At 41.6% G+C, this 21,131-nt stretch overlaps 1 protein-coding gene across 8 annotated transcripts in view; it reads left to right on the top strand.

Annotated features, from left to right (window-relative positions):
• sema4d (sema domain, immunoglobulin domain (Ig), transmembrane domain (TM) and short cytoplasmic domain, (semaphorin) 4D) overlaps positions 1 to 21,131 on the top strand; it is a 212,286-nt gene that overhangs the window by 137,998 nt on the left and 53,157 nt on the right. For all 8 annotated transcript variants that reach the window (XM_063068913.1, XM_063068914.1, XM_063068907.1 and 5 more), the window contains 5 exons: positions 8,096 to 8,241; positions 11,984 to 12,046; positions 19,382 to 19,480; positions 19,568 to 19,661; positions 20,504 to 20,605. In XM_063068913.1, the coding sequence (XP_062924983.1) occupies positions 8,096 to 8,241; positions 11,984 to 12,046; positions 19,382 to 19,480; positions 19,568 to 19,661; positions 20,504 to 20,605 (504 nt within the window). The remainder of the gene's footprint in view (positions 1 to 8,095; positions 8,242 to 11,983; positions 12,047 to 19,381; positions 19,481 to 19,567; positions 19,662 to 20,503; positions 20,606 to 21,131) is intronic.

The following is a 21,131-nucleotide window of genomic DNA, read 5'->3' as shown; positions in this document are numbered from 1 at the left end:
TACCTGATACTATGTAAATGCTATGTAAATAATTGTTATACTGTATTGTTTAGGGAATAATGACAAGAAGAAATTCTATTTCCAACAAAAACATTCAATAAAACATAAAAATATACAGCTTCAAACGAACGGAATCAAACACATGGTAAATGACTTATTGGAATAAATGTAGAACGTCATTGTCACTGTCACTATAAAACTTCAGTAACTTGTCTTTCTGTTTATTTAAATCATACACAGTGGTAGTTCCGACACTATTTTCTTCAGTAAGACGCCGCACAGACACACCACTATCAAGCTTCTGCAATAACTCCACTTTCTGCGTTATTAATAGAGAAGATTCCTTCTCTTTTTCTCATTGTTACCCATAGGGGTATCTGCAGCTCTTTTTGACATTTTCACAGTGAAATTAAACACAAAGTCAACAGCGAACAGCAAATGCACGTGTAACCAGTACAAGTGCTGTGCCGCAAATAACGTCTAGCGGCTTCTGCTAGTGCTGCCACATCACACCTGAGTGACGTCAGCTGTTGGTGAAAAAAACTGGTTTTCGGAGCTTTTTGGATTTCAGATAAAGGAATGTACACCTGTATACCTATTGTAATTTATAGTTTTTATTCCTATGTATTGCAATGTACTACTGCGAAACAACATGCCTGTGATATTAAATCTGATTCTGATTCTGACAATCATGAATTTGTGAATCTATCCAGATGCTTCACGGCTAACAATACTTTACAAAGGGTTATGTAGGACATGTAGCAGCCATTTTACACCAACTAAAATCCATCATGACTCTTTCAAAATTTATTTAATTTTTGTTGTTTACTTGAATCAATGATAGTACATTTTAGTTGAAGTGAAAACATTCTGCATTTTGAAGCTATTATTTTAGATACTAATTTCAAGTACAGACTTATGGAACAATAGGCTGATCCTTGGACAGCTTTATTGTGTTGGGCATTGGACTATCATTTTAGCTTGAACTTTCACCTTGCCCTGTCCTTTGACCTAGAGAAGCTCTGCATAAAGCCCATGTGTGTTTCTGTGAACGTGCCTCTAAGCGTTGCTAGGCAGCAAATTGAAAAGCAATCATTTACATTGTTAAGAGAAACACAGCTGTGGCAGAGTGAGCACATACAAAGCTCAGTATTTCAGTCAGACCAGAACAAAAAGCAAAAATCTGTACTTGGTGCAGGATACTTGTAGGTCTGGGGAGTCTTTTTCCCTTCTACAGAAAAGAAAGGCGTCAAATCACACAGCATCTCTTCTGTTGAATCCAGCTTGGGCATCCATTTCCAAAAGCAGTGACTGGTGAAAATGTTACAGTTGAAAGTTCAAATTTATTATTAAAGTGTGTATATCACGTACAACCTTGAGATTCATCTCCTTGCAGACACTCACAAGACAAAGAAACACAATAGAATTCACAATAAACCACACACAGCAAAGACTGCCACGTATCCAATGTGCAAAAGAGGACAAATCGTGTAAGTAGTTTTTAAAAAAAGTAAACAAATAACACTTGGAAAATGAGCTCTGGTGTCTCCAAAAGTGAGCCCACAGCTACGGAGTCAGTTCAGCAGAGAAGTGAACAACGCCTGTACAGGAGCCCAGTGGTTGTAGGGCAACAACTGCGCTTGAACCTGTCAGCATGTGACCCAAGACTCCTGAGACTCCTGCCCGATGCTAGTAACGATTAGAGAGACTGGTCAAACACAAGCAGACGGCATTGAACACCTGTTCGGTTTCTGCTCTCGGCCTCGACTATATTAATATTGCTCGACACTATAATCAGCACGGAGTAATGGAGCCGAGCCTGAGTTTGTATTCTGCTATCAGGCCTTGACACAGCGATGGCCACTCTGGCCATAGCTGCATTCTCGGGAGTCTAGTTTACTGAATCCCTCAGGAAATCGCAAAAAAAAATCGTTTGTTTAGTCTGTTCAAAAGTACATCCCTTAAAGGGAAATTCCAGTCTGCGGACTGCAAAGATCACAGTTCAGAGGAAGTCTGGCTATTAGAGTATTTAGTAGTTTTGTGAGCTGCCTACAAAACGTCGCTGTTGGTTGCCAACGCCATCCAAAAATCAGCAGTTTCTATCTGGGAACAAATTGAAGAGCATTCTTCTTTCTCCTGTTCAATTTAGATGGATTTTACTCGTGCAACCAGGTCTTTATTTTCTAATAAACTGCTGCCTTTTATCTTGCTGTGTAGCTGATCAGCGCCACCACACTTAGAGTTTCAGTTTTAAGACTTGGTTGATTTTTATTGGACAATCAAATAACAACTGATACTTCACTATAAACTTCAGTGTCTCCTACAGAAAATAACCTTAATAATTCCTCACCTCAAATTCCCAACTCTGGTTTTTATAGTTTGAGCTTCTGATATATGACCACACCATTTTGAGGTGGCATTTCATGTTGAGTAGTAACTCTGTTATTCTTAGCCAGTACAGAGAGCCACATATTGTTGGGTTTAATATTATTCTAACAGCAATTGAGCTAATATATATTTTTCAAATTCTGGTCAAAATTAGTGTATCCTTCCAATATCTATGGCCTCTGGGAGGAGTTTTGATGTTGGAACGTGCTCTAAATCCATGTTTCAGCTATAAAATGACAAACTCGGAGCACAGCAGACTGAGGAACACATTGTGTTGTTTCATGCTAGTGGGATCTAAATCCAGGAACTTGCTATCCAGCAATGTTGTGGGACAAGATCCTTGGTGGTCTAGGAAGATGGCTCATCAACACCATCTCCTGAAGGTCAATTACAGTGGTCCCATACTGAAAAATAAATTTTGAGAAAGTACTTTAGTTGCTACTTGGAACGGTTACACCATCTTACATTGAAGCTTGGCCTGGCTCTCATTCCATTACAGTTTGTGTCTTATTCAGATTCCTGTTCATTTCCAACACCCATATTTTAGGCGGATACAACCCTGCAGTTGTTGTACTGTGCACGGTGGTATTCTAAAGTGTGGAATTCTTTCTCTGGACAGTCAGTGCTAAATTTCTTTGACCAGTATTAAATAGCATTCTGTCTTGGATAATACAGTTGCCCGTTGTTTGAGCTCATGATGAATTTGCATTTGAACAACAAAAAAATAAGCAATACACACAAAATGCTGGAAGAACTCAGCAGGCCAGGCAGCATCTATAGGGCTGGGGTGGGGGAAGTACAGTCGACGTTTTAGGCTGAAACCCAAGAAGGAAGGCTGAAGAGTAGATTTGAAAGGTGGGGGAAGGGGAGAGAGAAACACCAGTCAATAGGTGAAACTTGGAGGGGGAGGGATGAAGCAAAGAGCTAGGAAGTTGAAGCAACACACATCAAAGTTGCCGGTGAACGCAGCAGGCCAGGCAGCATCTCTAGGAAGAGGTCGACGTTTCAGGCCGAGACCCTTCGTCAGGACACTACTAGGAAGTTGATTGGTGACAGAAACAGAAGGCCATGGAAGAAAAGGGGGGGGAGCACCAGAGGAGGTGATGGGCGGCCAAGGAGATAGCATGAGAGAGGGTCTTCCCATTCCCATTCCGATATGTCCATCCATGGCCTCCTCCACGGTTGGGATAAGGCCACACTTGAGTTGGAGAAACAACACCTTATATTCCGTTTGGATAGCCTCCAACCTGATGACATGAATATTGACTCACTCAAACTTCTAGTAATGCCTCCACACCTCCTTCACCATTTCCCATCCCTTTGTCCTTCTTTCATGTTATCGCTTTGTCCACCCATCACCTCCTTCTGGTGCTCTTCCCCTCCCCCTCCCCAAACCTTTCTTCTTTCTTCCATGGCCTCCTGTCTCTTTTACCAATCAACTTCCTAACTCTCTGCTTCATCCCTCCCCCTCCAAGTTTCACCTATCGTCTTGCATTTCTCTCTCCCCTCCCACCACCCTTCAAATCTACTCCTCAGCTTTCTTTTTCTCCAGTCCTGCCGAAGGGTTTTGGCCCAAAACGTTGACTATACTTCTTTCCATAGATGCTGCCTGGCCTGCTGAGTTTCTTCAGCATTTTGTGTGTTGCTCAGATTTCCAGCATCTGCAGACTTTCTCTTGTTTGAAAAGAGAAGCCTTTTTTACCTCAGTATTAAATAACGTAAAAAGCTCTGCACTTGAGATTATTTGCACAATAGGTGTAATTTGCAATCATTGAATTATATAAACAGTTCAGTGACATTACCAGTGCCTTGTTATATTGTTCGGGTTATTAGTGAGGAACATGATTAAAACCTGTCTGCTCTAAATTTTAAAAAGAGGAAACTAAAATATTCATACAAGAAGTTGCATGATACAATACTGTCTGGAGCGGATTGCATCTAAAATTGAACCGAGTGGCGCATCTTTGTAAGGGGAAGTGGTACTGACTAGTGATGTGGCAGTCTGAGCCAGCGGTAGCATTCCTTGTGTGCATGATGTGAACTGGAAGTTGTGGGAAACCACATGGACCAGAATAAGTTGTGCACAGTGTAGCTGCTTGCATACACATTGCAACTTCTTCAGAAATTTCAGTCTGAGGAAATGTCTCCTTGCACTTTAGTCCAGAAACTTTCAAATAATGGAGATGCCTTCTACTGAAGAATCAGGTATCATTAATTTTGGATTAGTGCCTGTCACAACCCAGTGTTGGATACCTCCTCTTACCATCGCTTCCCCCCCACCCAGCCACCAGATCTCTGGGAGCGAACCCAAGTCCTAATTGACATTGTTTTTGCCACGATTTCAGCTATTGCTGTCTTTGATTCAGATTCCTGCTGCCATTTGATCTGCTGGGCAGCTGGATCATCTGCGGGGGTGGGGGGGTGTGGTCAGGGTTGAGGATAAATGGGAGATTGAGAGTAGAAGCAGACGTTTCAGATAAGGGATGGAGAGGAAAAAGAGTTTGAGGTGAGTGGAGGAAAAACAACCAGTGTGAGAGTATGTTCCTCCCACCTTGCAAAATCCATTACAAAAAAAATTTCCTTATTACCTTGAGTAACACTTTCACTAATAGTGGGGCCAATGAAATTGTGGATACCAACTTTACAACCTGGACCTCCTGAAAACAAATATTGAGAATGGTTCAAACTGTCTTTTCTCAGTGTAGGACAGATACCATCGTTGAAACAGTATCAGAAAAATGCTGAACGTTGTTCAACTAATCAAGATTCACTTGACTTCTCTTGGCCACTTTGGAGAAATACTTTTCTGAAGGAAATGCGTCCCAGAACATGCAGTTTTTGCATTGCTTGAAAACTGGGGCAGTAATCTCATTAGAGGATATCTAAGAAGGGTTGTGTGAATATCAATGTGATAGACTCAGGATAATCTGTTAAAATGTACACACCAGTAGGGATTTAGCTGAAAGTTGGTTTGGAATATCAAAGTCCATAATCAGAGGTCCTTAACTATTTGGTTCCTCTTGTATCAGTTAACTTTAGTACATGACCAGACTGGCTTTTGCACATACAGGTTGTCCCTTGTAAGAGACAGGTTCCACTTTTATTGTCAATTTTGTCTGTAAGACAGAAGTTACATGAAATTGATTATGAAGATCATATTGCCACATAATGAATGGTATCAAAAGTACGAGAACAAACAATGACTAAAATCTGCGGAGGGAGGAAACAGTTCCTGCTGCTCATAGGAACAAACATACGTTAGACTTCTGAATTTAATAATATGGGAACTCCTCCTTATCCAAGAGTGACCATAAGTTAAGTGTTTGTAACCCAGGGACAGTCTGTTTCTGTTTCTGTTTGGGCGAGACTGCACAACAAAAACCAGTAACTAGAAGTTCATGGTTCAAATTTAAAATTTGCTGTTTAGAGCTAGGAAAGGTGGATCAAGGTCGAGATTTAGGGGTTCAGAAACAATACAGATAATGAGCAAATGCAAAAAAAGAGAAGTTTTATTTCAGCAATTGTATAACATTCTGGAAAGGCTACATTAATGTATTCTATTCAGGAAACCTAGATGGAAAGCAACGAAGTACAAATGCTGGGGTTCTGAGATGAAGATAATGCTCAGCAGGTCAAGCAGCATCTGCAGAATAGGAAACAATGTTGCTGGTTGATGTATTTTCATCAGAACTGAAAAAGTGTTAAAACTAGGTGAATGAACGCTGGTTATTCTCTTTGGCAACATCTGCAGAATTCCTGTTGTTTGCGTTATTCTCTTTGGAAGAGTTTAGCTAAAGGAAGGTGATTGGAGAAATCGTGTGAAACTGTGAAATAAAAGAGAATGCTGGAAATACTCATCAGATCAGCTGGGATCTGTGGAATGAATTAATGCTATAGGCGGGTAAAACTAGAATTGGCCAGGTAAGATATTGTTGCTCAAGCTTGAATTGAGCATTGTTGGAAAGCAAAGATGAAGGTTCCTGCGGGATGAAGAATTAAACTGATAGATAACTGGAAACTTGGGGATATGTTTATGAGTTGAAATATGATTGCAAAGCATTCGCACGTTCTGTGTTGAGTTTGTCGATTTGTGAGCACAGTGTAATGCATCAAACTGAAAGAAGAATAAATGAATTTTCTCACCTGGATGGTCTTTTTGCCTCCCTGGGTGATTGTAAAGAACAAGAGCTTGAGTACAGTTGTGATGAGTGTCCTTTCAAGTAGCGGGATTAAGGATGAATGAAGCATCTGAGAGGCTTGGGCTGTTTCCGCACTGACTGTCAGATTTAAAAGGTTTCAATTAAGAGAACACGCTTCATAAAGTGAGCTTGTACTTTCCTGATTTTAAATACTGATGTAAACTAATTGAGATGGTTTTAAGTGGGCCAAAGTAGTTGATAAAGTAAAAAGCTATTTCCTCTGAAGTTGAGAATGAACACTATTTCCGCAGGATGTAAAGAAGCATTTTTAAAATAAATGTGTTGAAAACCTGGAACTTTCCACCGATGCTCTGTTACACCCCCTTGCAAAAACAATGAAAAAGGAAATGAAATCTGAGGCTGATTTTCTGAAGCGATAGGCTTAAGATGTTGATTGACAATTATTGAATTGTATGTAATGTTTGCAGTTGATGGCTTGAATCTCTTCCTCTGTTGCTGAAGTTGTGAAAATAAAACTTTTACTATCAAATAGTCATAGTCAAATAGTGTGGGATGAGGTGGACTCTTGACCTCACAAATATACCTTGCCCTGACCTTGTACCTTATTGACTCCCTGTGCGCCACTTTCTTTGTAACTGTAAAACTGCCTATATTCTGCCTTTTATTATAGTTTTTCCCTTGTATTACCTCAATATACTGATCTGAATGACATGCTACTTAGTAAATATTCTGAAATCTGACATGTTTTTGGCAAAGAATTGGGTGACTTTGTGTCTGATTTCTTTTCCCCGACTTCTTATCAGTACACCAACTATTGCAGGTATAATTTTGAATATTGCATGAAAATAAAAATAATTTCCAAGAAATTGTGTTAGAGCAGGAAAATATTTTGTGCGAACGTATGTTACAAAATTATGATTATAATTAATTTAGCCATAGCAAAACTTGACAACATCCACAGCATGTTGTAAAAGCATCATTGCTCTCTCAGAAAGGAAAAAATAATAAATGATTGTCAGATTGTCTAGGGTGGTAACGAATACACTTAGCTACTATTCATAAACGCCATTTTAACCAATGTTAAACTTTACTTAGGTCATTTATGAATTGCAACGAGAATCAGAAGCAAAGTCTTATCAACATTGACATTAATTTCAATCTCAGAAAACTATCTTGTGTCATAGCAGACTGAACTTCCCAAATACTACGCTGTCCACAGCTATGAAATCATATATACTGAGCTATGGACAGAAAGCTGGTAGACTGTGGGAAAATTGACTTCAGTTCGAACTGACAAAGGAAAGCAAGTTTTAACTGGTCATTATGGCTGCATGGTAACCTTGAATCCTTTTTCCCCACTCCCCTGACCTGCACCTCCTTCCCCACAGGCTTTATCTAATCAGATTTGAACCTATAGTCTAGGTGTAGATGCATAATTTGTCAAGCTGTATCACCATTTGCTCTATCAAAATGTTTAAAATGCATTGCTGTATATTCAGTTTGATTTGATAAGTCTTGGTAGTAATGTTCAATGTGACTATTTGCAGAAGTATCTTTGATCACTTTTTCTGCCACTGGGGTGTCAAATTATTCCACACTGTTGCTTAATGAAGATCGAGGAGTGTTGTATGTGGGTGCCCAGGAAGCCATCTTTGCTGTGAACATGTTAGATGTTTCGGATAAAAGGCATGAGGTAACTTTTAAACATATTCTTGTTGATTGATTTTTAACAACCTCATTGCATCTGTTGATCCTTTTTCACTCCTCATGGGCTTGGCCTCCTGTGCCCACTACCTTGTGTTAAGAAAATGTTGAACCTTTTAATACTTTTGCACTCTTCTGAATTTACTGAGATTTGGTACAAATCAGCAGTGCTAAAGTGCATCTTTCAGAGAGTTTTATAAGAGGCTTTAGTGGCAAAAACATATTCAAAAGCAATTGAAAAAACAATCAACTCTTATTTTATGACTCTTATTTGTAGCCTTATTTTTAAAGATGTAGGTAGCTCCACCTCTTCTTGTTGTTCTATTCAATTCCGACATGTACAACTCCTTGTCCCCATATATTAAATTCCACTATCATCGATCTGTCCATTAATTTCATTGGCAAACTTGATACTCTGCTTTTGTTGATTTCAAAATTCCTAATAAAATGGATGACAAGTCCCAGCTTAGAACCTGGGGCACAACACTACACTCATCTTGGCAGATTGAAGACCATATTTAAACGTCCTTTGTTTCTGCCCTGTATTTAGTATTATGTGCCTTAAATTTCAAAGCACTGTTGTATGTACATAGCACCTTGGCAAACACCTTGAAATCTTCATGTATGTGCCCACCATTGCTATACAGTGAACTTTTGTTAATTTTTTTTTTATAAATTATGGAATTAATCTAGCATGACTCTTGATAAATCCACATTAGCTGTCCCTAAGTAGCTCCATAACTGTTTCTAATCATTCATTAATATGTATAATCTTTTATTATGGATTTAGTAGTTTTCCCGTACTAAAGCTAAGATTATAATTTTCTGCCTGATTTCTTGTCCATTGTGGAAGAAATCTAGCATTCACCACTCTTCTTGTCATCTAGCATCATCTCTGTTCCAAAGATTTTTCATAATACTATGTCAGAGCTTTCTACCCCCCCCCCCCCTCCGTTTGGTGTGAATACTGTGAGGAGTTTGAGTTTTCTCTTTTTTTAATCAGACAGATCAGGTAATTACCAACCTCAGTGGAGGAGTACACGCATCCTGTTACCTATTGCAGAGAAGTTAGGACCTGGATACGGGCCACTTGTTCCATCTGCTGTGTGCCACTGTTCATGTTCCAGTCAAAGCTCTTCCTGTCCAATTTCATATAATCCCATCATCACATTGTTCTCTTAGCACTCATACACTTCTCTTGAAATGTATCTAAACTTCACTATCGTAGCATCCGTAGTCCATCCACTCTTGGCAAGCATTTTCCTGCATAATCAGATTGAGTGGTGACTATTTTATTAGAGAATCTTGGCACTTTTATGACACCAGAGGAGGTCACCTGACTCTCTGTTGTTAAGGCAACCCAGCCTAATCCCACCTTTCAACTCACAGGCCCCTATTCCTGCAGCTCATGGCTTTTCGAGTACATGCCCGAGTATGTTTTTTAAATATAATGAGGGTTTCAGACTTTTATCAGCATTTTACTTGTGAGTGAAAATAACTTCCTTATACTCCTCCTATTTATTCTTTGCCCCTGGGATTTTTATTCCTTTGGTGATGGAAATACATAGATCTTTCCATTTGCTCCATCTAAGCCTCTCAGTTTTATAAATCTCAATAAAATCTTCTGTTAGCTTCATCCATTTGGAAAAAAATGACCCTGCCTTATCCAGTTTTTTCTCATTTCTGCAATTTACTACTGTCAGAGAGGAAGTACAGGAACCTGATGACACACAGTCAACATTTTAGGAACAACTTCTTCCCCTCTGCTGTCAGATTTCTGAATGAGCACTAACTCATTCTTTCACACTCTCTTTGCATTATTTATAGTTTTGTTTATTCATTATTGTAATTTAAATTAGTATTTTTATGCATTGCATTTTTGTGCTGCTGCAAAACAACTATTTTCATGACATATGTCGGTGACAATAAACCTATTTTTGATTCTGATTGCATATCTTTGTCCATGTCAGTCTCTTCCACACCCTCTCCAGTGCTGCCACAAGATGAGAAGGAGAGGCAGCGGGGAGTGGTTACCAGAAATTAAAGAAATTGATGTGATCCAATCATGTTGGAGATCACCAAGGTGGATTATGAGGTGTTGTTCCTCTAATGTGTGTTTGGCCTCAACTTGACAGTAGAGGAGGCTGTGGACAGATAATGTCTGTGTGACACTGGGAAGTGTGACACAGTGGTGTTGAGAGAGCACTGCTTCCTGTATCAACGCAGAGCTCACCAGTTTCATCATCTTCCTCACTAACTTTCACTCTGCCTCTAAGTTCACTTGGTCCAATTCTGACACCTCTCTTCTTTTCATGATCTATCTCCGTCCAGATGCGGGTTATATTCCCACTTTGTTTACAAACCCACTGACTTCACACTTACCTTGACTACATTACTTCCCACACTACCACTTGCAAGGATGCTATTCTCTCCTCTCAGTTCCTTTGTCTTCACCCCATCTGTTCTCATGATAAAGGTTTATATTCCATGTTTCCTCTTTTCCCCCCAGAAAATGGAGTTTTCACTCCACTGCTGTCAATGCAGCCCTCACCTGCATCTCCTCCATTACCCACACATGCCCTCAACCCGTCCCCACCCTCGACATGACAGGAATAGGGTCCCCTTTATCCTCACCTCACCTACCACCCCAAGAGCCTCTGCATCCGAGATATTATTCTCTGCAACTTTTGCCATCTGCAACGGGATCCCAACACCAAGCAGATTTTCACCTTTGCTCCACTCTCTGCTTTTGGTAGGGAACACTCCCTCTGCGACTCCTTCGTGCATTCATCCCTCCCCACAGATACCCCTCCAGGCACTTAACCCTGTAACCATCCTAAATGTTACACCTGCCCTCCATCACCTCCCTCACCACCATTCAGGGCTCTAAACGGTACTCCCAAGTGAGGCAGCACTTCACAGGTGAATCAGTCAATGACAATTTTTGTATCCAGTGCTCTGTTACCACCTCCTCCATACCAGTGAGACCCGACACAGATCGGGAATTCGCTACATTGAACACCTTTGCTCTCTGTCTTCCATAAGCAGGATCTCACAGTGGTCACATATTTTGATTCCACTTCCCATTTCCACACTGGTATATCTGCCAACAGCTTCCTCTACTGTCAAGTTAAGGCTAGGCGCAGAATAGAGGAACTGCACCTTGTGTTCTGCCTTGGTAGTACCCAACCTGACAGCGTAAATATCAATTACTCTAACTTCCAGTAACCACTCCCCTATTCCCCCCCCCTTCAGATTTCCCTTATCTTTGTGGCCATTACCCCTGATCTTGCCCCTTCCTGCCCATCACTCTTACCTTCTTCCCTATGGTCCTCCACTTCCTTCCCCTTACTCCACAGTCTACTGACCCTCCTGAAAGATTACATCATTTTCAGCCCTTTGCCTCTTCCATCTTTCAACTCCCAGCGTCATATCATTCTTACTCCCCTGACCCCACCCCACCTACCCAGCTACTCCTCCCATGTCCTGATTCTGATTCCTGCCCTCTCCCTTTCCAGTTCTGATGAAGGGACTCTGCTTAAAGCATTAACTGTTCATTTCCCTCCATACATGCTGCATGACCTGCTGAGTTCCTCCTGCACTTTTTGTGATTAGCTGTTTCTCTCCTTACAGATGCATTAACTTGTAACTTTGGACTATTACAGTTGTATGTCAGTGCTGAAATCGTTCATTTCCGGTATTTATTACTGTGGCTTTGCCTATTCTTTCAGGTCTTCTGGAAAGTCTCAGATGAAAAGCAAAGAAATTGTGCTGCTAAAGGGAAATCCAAAGAGGTAATTTTTAATTTGATCTGATTGTAAATGTCTGAGATATAAACTGAAATGGTTCAGCAGATTCCATAGAAAGCCTGCAAGTAACACTTATTAGCTGCTCATTGAAAAGCAATCCGCAGTCTCTCTCTTCAACCTCATTCAGCTGGTGAAATATACTCTTATTGTGAATATATTTTCCTTCAATTCTGCTTACCATTCCTAAAGGAAACGTCCAAGTCCTGCCAGTCTTTTCTGTGGGATATTTGGACCGGTCCTTATTTGAATCTTGAGCCCTCCCCCCTCATCTTTCTTTCCAGCACATTAATGACAATATTGATATTGTGCCTTGCATTATCTTTCCTGCCAGTTTTCACCCTGTTCTCACTTTCTCTTTCCCACATTTCTGCCTTCAGCCCCTCTGCTCTTAGACAGAACAAAGTAACAGTTTCCCTTCTACTCACATTCCACCTTGGGCTCCACATTCAATAAATTATCCTCTGTAATTTCCACCGGATTCCACAATGTCCCTCTTGTTTGCAATATTCCAAATGATCCATTTATTCCACAACTCCCTAGTTTACTCTTCTGTATCTGCCAACCACTCCTCCTCCCATGCAAACACCTGGGCTTTTACTTTTTCCCCTTCCCGCCATTCGGGGACCTGAGCAGTCTTTCCAGGTGAGTCATGGCTGCACCTGGACTTCCTCCAGTTTAGTGAGTCACATTCATTGCTCACGATGAGGTGTCCTCGGCATTTGAGAAAACAATTGCAGATTAGTTGACTTCTTAAGAAACGCTCTGAAGAGGTACCCTAAACTTAAAAATATATGCATGAGAAAATAAGGCAGGAGCTCGCCACTCAATGTCTCAGACCTCGCCAGACATTTCAATATAAACCTGCCTGGTCGGCTCCAGGAACTGTCTCTTGTGTTCCAGTTCCCCACAGTGCAGAACACCAAGGTACTGATTGACAGAACAAATAATGCCTATAAATAATGTTTTGATGTGCTAAGAGGCAAAATAGTGAATCTGGAACTACATTTTAATTTTTGTCACAATGGTTCACAGTCTCTTAGTGCAAGATAAGTGATGCCTGGTTTAATACAGGACAATTAAGATGGCCCTAATCTACTTCTGTATCTTGCCACAAAAACTCTGTGGACAACTTCAGTGTCCATCAGGCCACCATGAGTTGACAGCAACTTGACGGTACTCAACAATGATAACAATGTTTGTATATTTTATGCCTACAAGAATGCTACATGATCATGTCAGTTTCCAAGCTAGTCATAATCCAATTTTAAACCAGGGACACAGATATGCTGTTTGTTCATGCAGTTATCTTTTTCCAGTTTCAAGACCAATTAAAACTTCTCCTCCTATGATCTTCAACGTTATACCTTACTCCTTAAACCTCCACAGTACTCAAAAATTCTAGAAATTTCTCACATTGTATGAGTTATTCGTGTACACCTCAGTTTTAACTTGCAGTTCACTTAATTCCTCCATCCAACTTGAAATTTTTTAACCAGTTGATATCCTTCACTGTTCCAAAAAAAAACCTCAAGTTCAAGGAACAGCAGCGCTTCTATTTAGCAAGGTTGTAACTCTTGGGACTCTAGTCAATTCAGCAGGTTCAGATAGCCATCCTATCCTATTTGTGCTAGGGACGACCAGATCCTCATGTAGGATCATACTGGTGTAATATTAACTCTGTACTTCTCCTCCCACAGTCACTACATAATGTGCTGGATATTTCTAGCATTCTCTTTTATTACAGTCTTCCAACAATTGTTCTGTGCCTAGCAGTTCCATGAGTTTCCTCCCCTTTCTCTCTCTGCCAAGTGCATCATCTGCTTTTATTTCCATTCCTTCAGTCAGACCATCATTTTCTCTTAGATGTCACCATTAGTCTCTCTGAGGCAATCCATAGTCCCCTCTGATTTCAAGGCAGCAACCATCATTCCAGTGCCAAAGAAGGCGGCAGTAACCTGCCTAAATGACTATCATCTGGTGGCATTAACATCAACCATTATGAAATGCTTTGAGCGGCTGGTCATGGAGCACATTAAAGCTTTTCTGCAGGCTACATCGGACCAATTCCAGTTCACTAATTGCTCAAGTCGATCTACTGATGATGCAATAGCATCTACCCTCCACTCTGTCCTGTCCCACCTGGAAAATGTGGTCTCGTATGCTAGACTGCTGTTTACGGACTTCAGTTCAGCGTTCAACACCATCATACCCCTGAAACTGGTGAGGAAACTGTCCTCACTGGCTCTCAACACCTCCCTCTGCAATTGGGTACTGGATTTCTTAGCAGTAAGGCCACTCTCAGTCCGTGTGGGCAGCAACGTCTCTCGTTCCATTATGCTGAGCACTGGCACACCCCAGGGATGTGTGCTCAGCCCAGTGCTGATGCATGACTGGGTCACAGGATCCAGCTCAAACTGTGTCATCAGGTTTGTGGATGACACAACGATGAGTGGCCTTATCAAGAATGATGACAAGATGGAGTACAGAGGGGAAGTGGGGCGACTGGTGTGAGAAGAGCAACATGAGCCCGAACGTGGAGAACACAAAGGAAATCATCGTGGACTTCCCCTCTGCGAATATATGGCTCCTCTGTAGAGAGAATTAAATGCACCAAGTTCCTTGCAGTTCACAGATGACCTCACCTGGTCTCTTTATGTCACCTCACTGAGCAAGAAGGCACAGCAGCGCCTCCACATCCTAAGAAGATTGAGGCAATCAAGGCTCCCCCCCCGCCCCATGCCCCTCGTCTTAACTGCATTTTGCAAGAGCAGCATTGAGAGTGTCCTGACAAGTTGCATCTGCATCTAGTATGGGAGCAGTCGAGTTATAGGCCAGAAGTCCCTACTAAGGACTGTGAGAACAGCTGAGAGGATCTTAGGGGTCTCCCTACCATCCACTGAGGGCATACCAGGAGCGCTGTGTATGCAGGACCCTTAGTATTTTTAAGGATCCTACTCATCCATCCAACATCCTCTTTGACTTTCTACCATCAGACAAGAGACTTGCATAAAAACAAGAACAGTCAGGATGAGAAACACTTTCCTCTCCCAGGCCATTAGTCTTCTGAACACGTGGCCACATTAAAGTGTCATTGGTTAATCTGTTCCACAGCTTACAATATTTAACTAATATTAATGCACTTTAGTTTATTTATGTGTGATTCCTCTGTAGACTTTACTATCATAAATTATCCTGTCCAAAACATGAATGAGTGAAGCTTCTCCATTATTACATTTATCACAATACGGAGATATATCTAAAGGCATTTCAAACGTTTTCGATACTTTTCAAAGTGAATTTCAAGCCTAATCCTTGACTGCTTTCTTTGGTATTGTTGGAGGGAAGGATATTATTTTGGAGCCATCTGATTTGCACATTTTGGCTTTTATGTCTCTTATGGCCAGAAGGACGCTTTTGCTTAAGTGGAAAGATGTGGCCCCTCCTATTCACGCCCAATGGTTATGTGATGTGATGTCATGTTTAAGTTTAGAGAAGATTCGATGTTCAATCTTTGAATCTAATCAAGACTTTCAAACATTGTGGGGACCTTTTCTGAATTATTTTCAAAACCTTAAATTTGTTGTTAAAGCACAGATGATGACTAACAATCTTTTTCTACTAATTGGCTTTGGTCTTGGTAGTGGGTTAGATTTTGTGTACACAGTACACAGAAAGATCAACTCACTCACAGCCATAGCGTACAATCTAGCTAAGGAACGATTTGGCCCAATGGAGCGGAGAAGCCAGCCCGAGTTACCACGGCAACCAAATAGGAGGGAAACGGAGATTCGTCACTTGAGAGCGAATTAAAGGCGCTCAGCAAGAGGTTTAAAACCAGCTCACCAGCCAAAACAGAAGGTATCAAGGACTTAACCAGCATGCTGCAGGAAAAGCTGTGCAAACTCTGGAGGGCGGAACATCCGCGACAGCAAAAAAGGAAGCAAGAGAAAAGGCGAGTGCAGTTTGTGAGAGATCCATTCAGCTTCACCAGGACTCTTCTCAGCCAACAAAAATCTGGTATACTCGAAGCCAGAGGTAGAGGAGTTCCTGCGGGAGGTACACAGCGACCCACGGAGGGGTCAGGGACTAGGAACCAATCGGGCTGTGCGTAGACTGGAAAATCCATCAATTGAGCTGAATGTGAAGGAGCCTACATGGCAGGAAATCCAGGACATCATCCGGAAAGCTGAAGCATCAGCTGCCCCAGGCCCAAGCGGCATACCTTATAAAGTGTATAAGAAATGTCCAAAACTACTTCGGAGGTTGTGGAAGGTCATGAGAAAGATCTGGGCCAAAGGTACTATTCCATCGAGTTGGAAATTGGCAGAGGGATGCTTTTTTCCAAAGGAAGAGGTTTTTTCCACAATTGGCCAGTTTAGGACAGTTTCTCTTCTGGATGTTGAATGTAAGATCTTCTTTTCTGTACTCGCAAGAAGGCTGACTTCTTACATGATGCAGAACTGCTATATCAACACATCCATCCAGAAAGGCGGTATTCCAGGCCTTTCGGGGTGTCTGGAACACACCTCAATGATTAGCCATTTGATCCGTGAGGCCAAGCGGAAAAAGGGTGACCTAACAGTTGTCTGGTTAGACCTTGCGACTGCCTATGGGTCTATTCCACATGACCTCATCCTAGAAGGACTCGACCACTACTACATCCCAGTGGCTATTCGAGACATGATCACCAGCTACCTAGGAGGATTCAAACTCAGATTTACATCAGCTCATTTCACAACTAGTTGGCAGGACCTCCAGAAGGGGATTCCAACAGGATGCACCATCTCCCCCATCCTATTTATTACGGGAATGAACCTCCTATTATCAGCAGCAGAAGATGTAACCCGCGGCCCGACTCTGGAGTCAGGCATTGTTCAGCCGGCTCTACGGGGGTTCATGGACGACATCACTATAACAACTGTGTCGCATGTCCAAGCAAGATGGGTATTGGAAACCCTGGGTAATGTAGCCACTTGGGCGAGGATGTCCTTCAAGGCCAAGAAGTCCAGGTGTATGGTGATCAGAAAGGGCAAAGTTACTAGCAAGTTTAGCCTCTAAGTTCAGGGTGAGGTCATCCCTTCCATCGAAGATAACCTGATAAAATGCTTGGGGAAGTAGTTTAATGTGTCACTGACAGATGGGGCCAATGCCACCAGTGCTGTGAAGCAGACAGACGAATGGCTGAAGAAGATCGACAAATCCGGACGTCCGGGTAAATTCAAGACCTGACTGTACCAGTACGGCATTCTGCCCAGGCTTCTCTAGCTCTTCACACTTTATGAGTTCCCCATGACTGTTGTAGAGGGCATCGAGAGGAAAACCAACAAGCACCTGCGGAGATGGTTGGGAGTTCCCCCAAGCTTCTCTTCAGTGGGCCTCTACATTCATTCTGGGCAACAGCAGCTTCCCCTGTCATCTGTTGTGGAGGAATTCAAGGTGGCAAAATGCAGAGCTTTATTAAGCTTGAGAGATTCCAATGATGTCTTGGTAAAGCAAGCAGGTGTTGCAACCAGATCTGGGCGCAAGTGGGCAGCCAATGCAGCTGTGGAGGAGGCAGTGTGTTCTCTGAAGCTGCGAGATATCATCGGCAACCCCTGCGTCGGGCAGCAAGGCCTCGGCTCAGTTCACTTCCAGAAGTGGGGGAAACACAAGCATAAGGAACAGGCGAGACGTGATACAGGCAGAAGTACGGATCTGTGAGGAAGAGAAGTGGATTTCAAAGGCAGTGGAACAAGGGTCCCAGGGCGCCTGGACAAAATGGGATCTGCCTAAGCGCAAGATCTCATGGGCAGAGTTATGGAGACTGGAGCCCGTCCGTATTTCCTTCCTCTTGCGATCCGTGTATGACACCCTTCCTTCACCATTACATCTGTACACATGGGGGATGAGAGAGGACCTGTACTGTAAGCTCTGTGGTCAAAAGGGGACGCTAGCTCATATACTGTCCGGGTGTAAAACAGCTCTAACTCAAGGACAGTATAGGTGGCGTCATGATAAGGTGCTTCTGGCTCTTGCTGACACACTACAGCGGGAGAGATGCAAGAAGAGGACGGCTGGCACAGATTTGAGGAAGGCCATCACTTTCATCAAAGAGGGAGCTAGGCCTTTCGTAACCAAACAACCAAAGCCCAATCTGCTGCTGAGGGTCGATGTGGGAAGGAGGGTGCAGTTCCCGGATGTGGTGCACACAACCCTACGCCCGGACATTTTACTGTGGTGAACTGAAGACAAGAAAATAGTTCTGGTTGAGTTGACTGTGCTGTGGGAGGAGGGATGGGAAGAGGCCCACAAGAGAAAGGCCTTGAAGTACCAGCCCTTACTGCAGGAGTGTAAAGACAAGGGATGGCAGGCATGGTTGTTCCCTGTGGAGATCGGCTGCAGAGGTTTCTCAGCCAAACCAGCATGGTGGTTGTTGTCAGATCTGGGCCTGGACAAAAGGAGCAAAAAAACAAGCAGCTCGTAGGATGGTGGAAGAGGCAGAACGAGCTTCTTGTTGGATTTGGAGTAGGCGAGAGGAGGGGAGCTGGAAGCCAGGAGCATATGGGCAGTGATTTGGCCACCACTGCCGGCCCACCAACTGGAGAGTGTCGTGGTTAAGTGTCGAAACACTCAGTGAAGGTTCGGAACCACCTGATGACATCTGCTCCTGGCTGAAGGCTACGGTTACCTTATAAGGTAACTGGAGAATGCACTGTAACAGGTGTATGTAACAAGTTTAATATAATAAAATTATTATTTTTCAATGTTACGAACTAATTGACTTATACAAATATAGGGTAAGGAGTCTTTATATGTGATTTATTTTAATGTATTGACATACATAGTTTTTTCTCCTGTACTCTGTATTCTTATGCATATAAGTTAATAAAAATATTGGAAAAAGATAAATTATCATGTGTTATGTATACTACCGTGCTTTACACCCTGGTTCGGAGAAACATTGTCTCATTTCTATATAATATGGTCCTACACATTATGTGCATGCATATAGTTAAATGACAATAAACTTTATTTGACTCTCTTTCACAGACATTCCTCTCTCTACCCTTCCCCTTTGTTGCAACTTAAAAATATGTTTACTTTCTCACTTTTTGATGGAAAATCATTGAACCAAAATGTAAACCCTGTTTTTTTTCTCCCCCTCTCTCCGCTGACATTTCCTGATGATTGAGCATAAGCAGCAATTTGTTTTCCTTCTGTATCAGTTGCTCTAGTTTATTCTAGAGCAAACAAAGAAAGTTCTAGAGAGCAGGGGAACTAATTATCTGTAAACAAGTTGATTGTAACTCGCACTATTTATATTATTTTGTTTTTCTATAGACAGAATGCCTAAACTACATTCGAATATTGCATGAATTTGATGATGAAACCCTCTATGTCTGTGGGACTTTTGCATTTCAACCAACTTGTGACTACCTTGTAAGTATAGATTTTTAACTTTTGGTAGAACCTACTATTCTTTATCAAATTAAGCAACCTATCTGATCCTTTGTTTTGCACTTACAGTCAATTAAGAACTTTACTCTGCAACAGAGAAATGAGGAAGGTAAAGGCAAGTGTCCATTTGACCCTGCTCAAAAATACACTTCTGTAATGGTTGGTAAGTATCCATTTTTAAGTTCTATGTTTATTGTTCAGCAATGTACATAATAATCTGCATGAAATTATTAGCATTTCCTTTATCATCACATTTATTTCAGTGGGACTCTAAAGTGAAACCCAAGGGTTTTCTCTCCCCACCCCCCATCCCCCTCCTGAGTGTAACTGGGCTCGAGTCCAGTCAAACTGATGTCATTAAGGTAAACTATTTCAATGTAATTGAGGTGAAAAGGGCAACTGGTATTTCGAGCTTGCCTTGTTGTGTCTTGTGTTTTTGTTGGAGAAAACTTTTTTTTATAAAAACATTATAAGCTCCTCTGCTTTATGACTTTGCATCTTCTACGTAGATTGAAATTTTTGATCAGAACCACTTCTTGTGAAATTTGAGCTCAGCACTATCAAGGGTTCAGCCAGGTTTACTGTATCCATCAGGATCAGGGAGAGCCATGAATTTAGCAGTACTGAATCCTTCTGAGATTCAAGCAGTGAAGACCATGAGTTGGTACTCAACAATTGTGCATCCTTGACTATGGCCTAACATTGAAAACATACGCTTAACAATGCTGGCATCCTATATGCCTATAAGCATACCAGTGTCGGTCAGTCAGGACAGATGACAGCCTCTGGTCTCAATCCATGTTTCTTCACATCCACGTAAGAAAGTGGCTTGTTCCTAGTTGAAAGCTATCTGCAATATAAAGTACTCAGTTAAAAATGAACAGTGAACAAAAAACGTGACTGTCATATGGCTTAAAATGCTAAAAAATAACATCGCATATTTCATCTATGTAGAGTGTGGTTAGTTCTGTTTTTTATTAAGAGATCTGTTTTGTATTATTTCAGATCAGGAGCTTTATTCGGGAACTGTATACAATTTTCTAGGGAGCGAGACAGTCATTCTTCGGGGTCATTTAAGGACAGAGTATGCAATACCCTGGCTAAATGGTGAGTGTTGCTTGCAGCAGCTTCCCGTCAGTATTTTGGACCATCATTTCATGCACATCAATACTGAGCAAGTGCTACACAGCCCTGGATAACAACTAACAATATTAGCTGATATGAAAATGTTTGTTCAATTGCCTTTTGGGTGGTCTGACAAAAATTGGTTGTGATATTCCTTGCACCACAGTTATAAACGTACCCAGGAGTGCTTCAAGCTATGGTGTTTTGATGCATCTGAAGGTCATGAAAATCATTACAGTTGCACTTGTTTCATTTTTCTTTTGTTAAATCCACATGCTGTTAAAATACAAATAGATTAGATAATGAAGTATGAATGCCAGAAATATAATTTCAAAATCCATGTTCATTGTGGTCAGAGATGGGAATTAAGTAATTCCTCTTGGCAGTTTTAATATATATTGGAGACAATTTTGAATAGATGTCCCAAGGTTTTGATGTTCATTATGTGATAAGTAGAACAGCCTTTGAAAAGAAGATACTTTCATGGTTCAGTCCTATTATCTGAGGA

Source organism: Mobula hypostoma, chromosome 16, assembly GCF_963921235.1.
Source record: "Mobula hypostoma chromosome 16, sMobHyp1.1, whole genome shotgun sequence".
Taxonomy (NCBI): domain Eukaryota; kingdom Metazoa; phylum Chordata; class Chondrichthyes; order Myliobatiformes; family Myliobatidae; genus Mobula; species Mobula hypostoma.
Note: the sequence above shows the minus strand (reverse complement) of the source record. Positions and strands in the feature narration are given on the sequence as shown.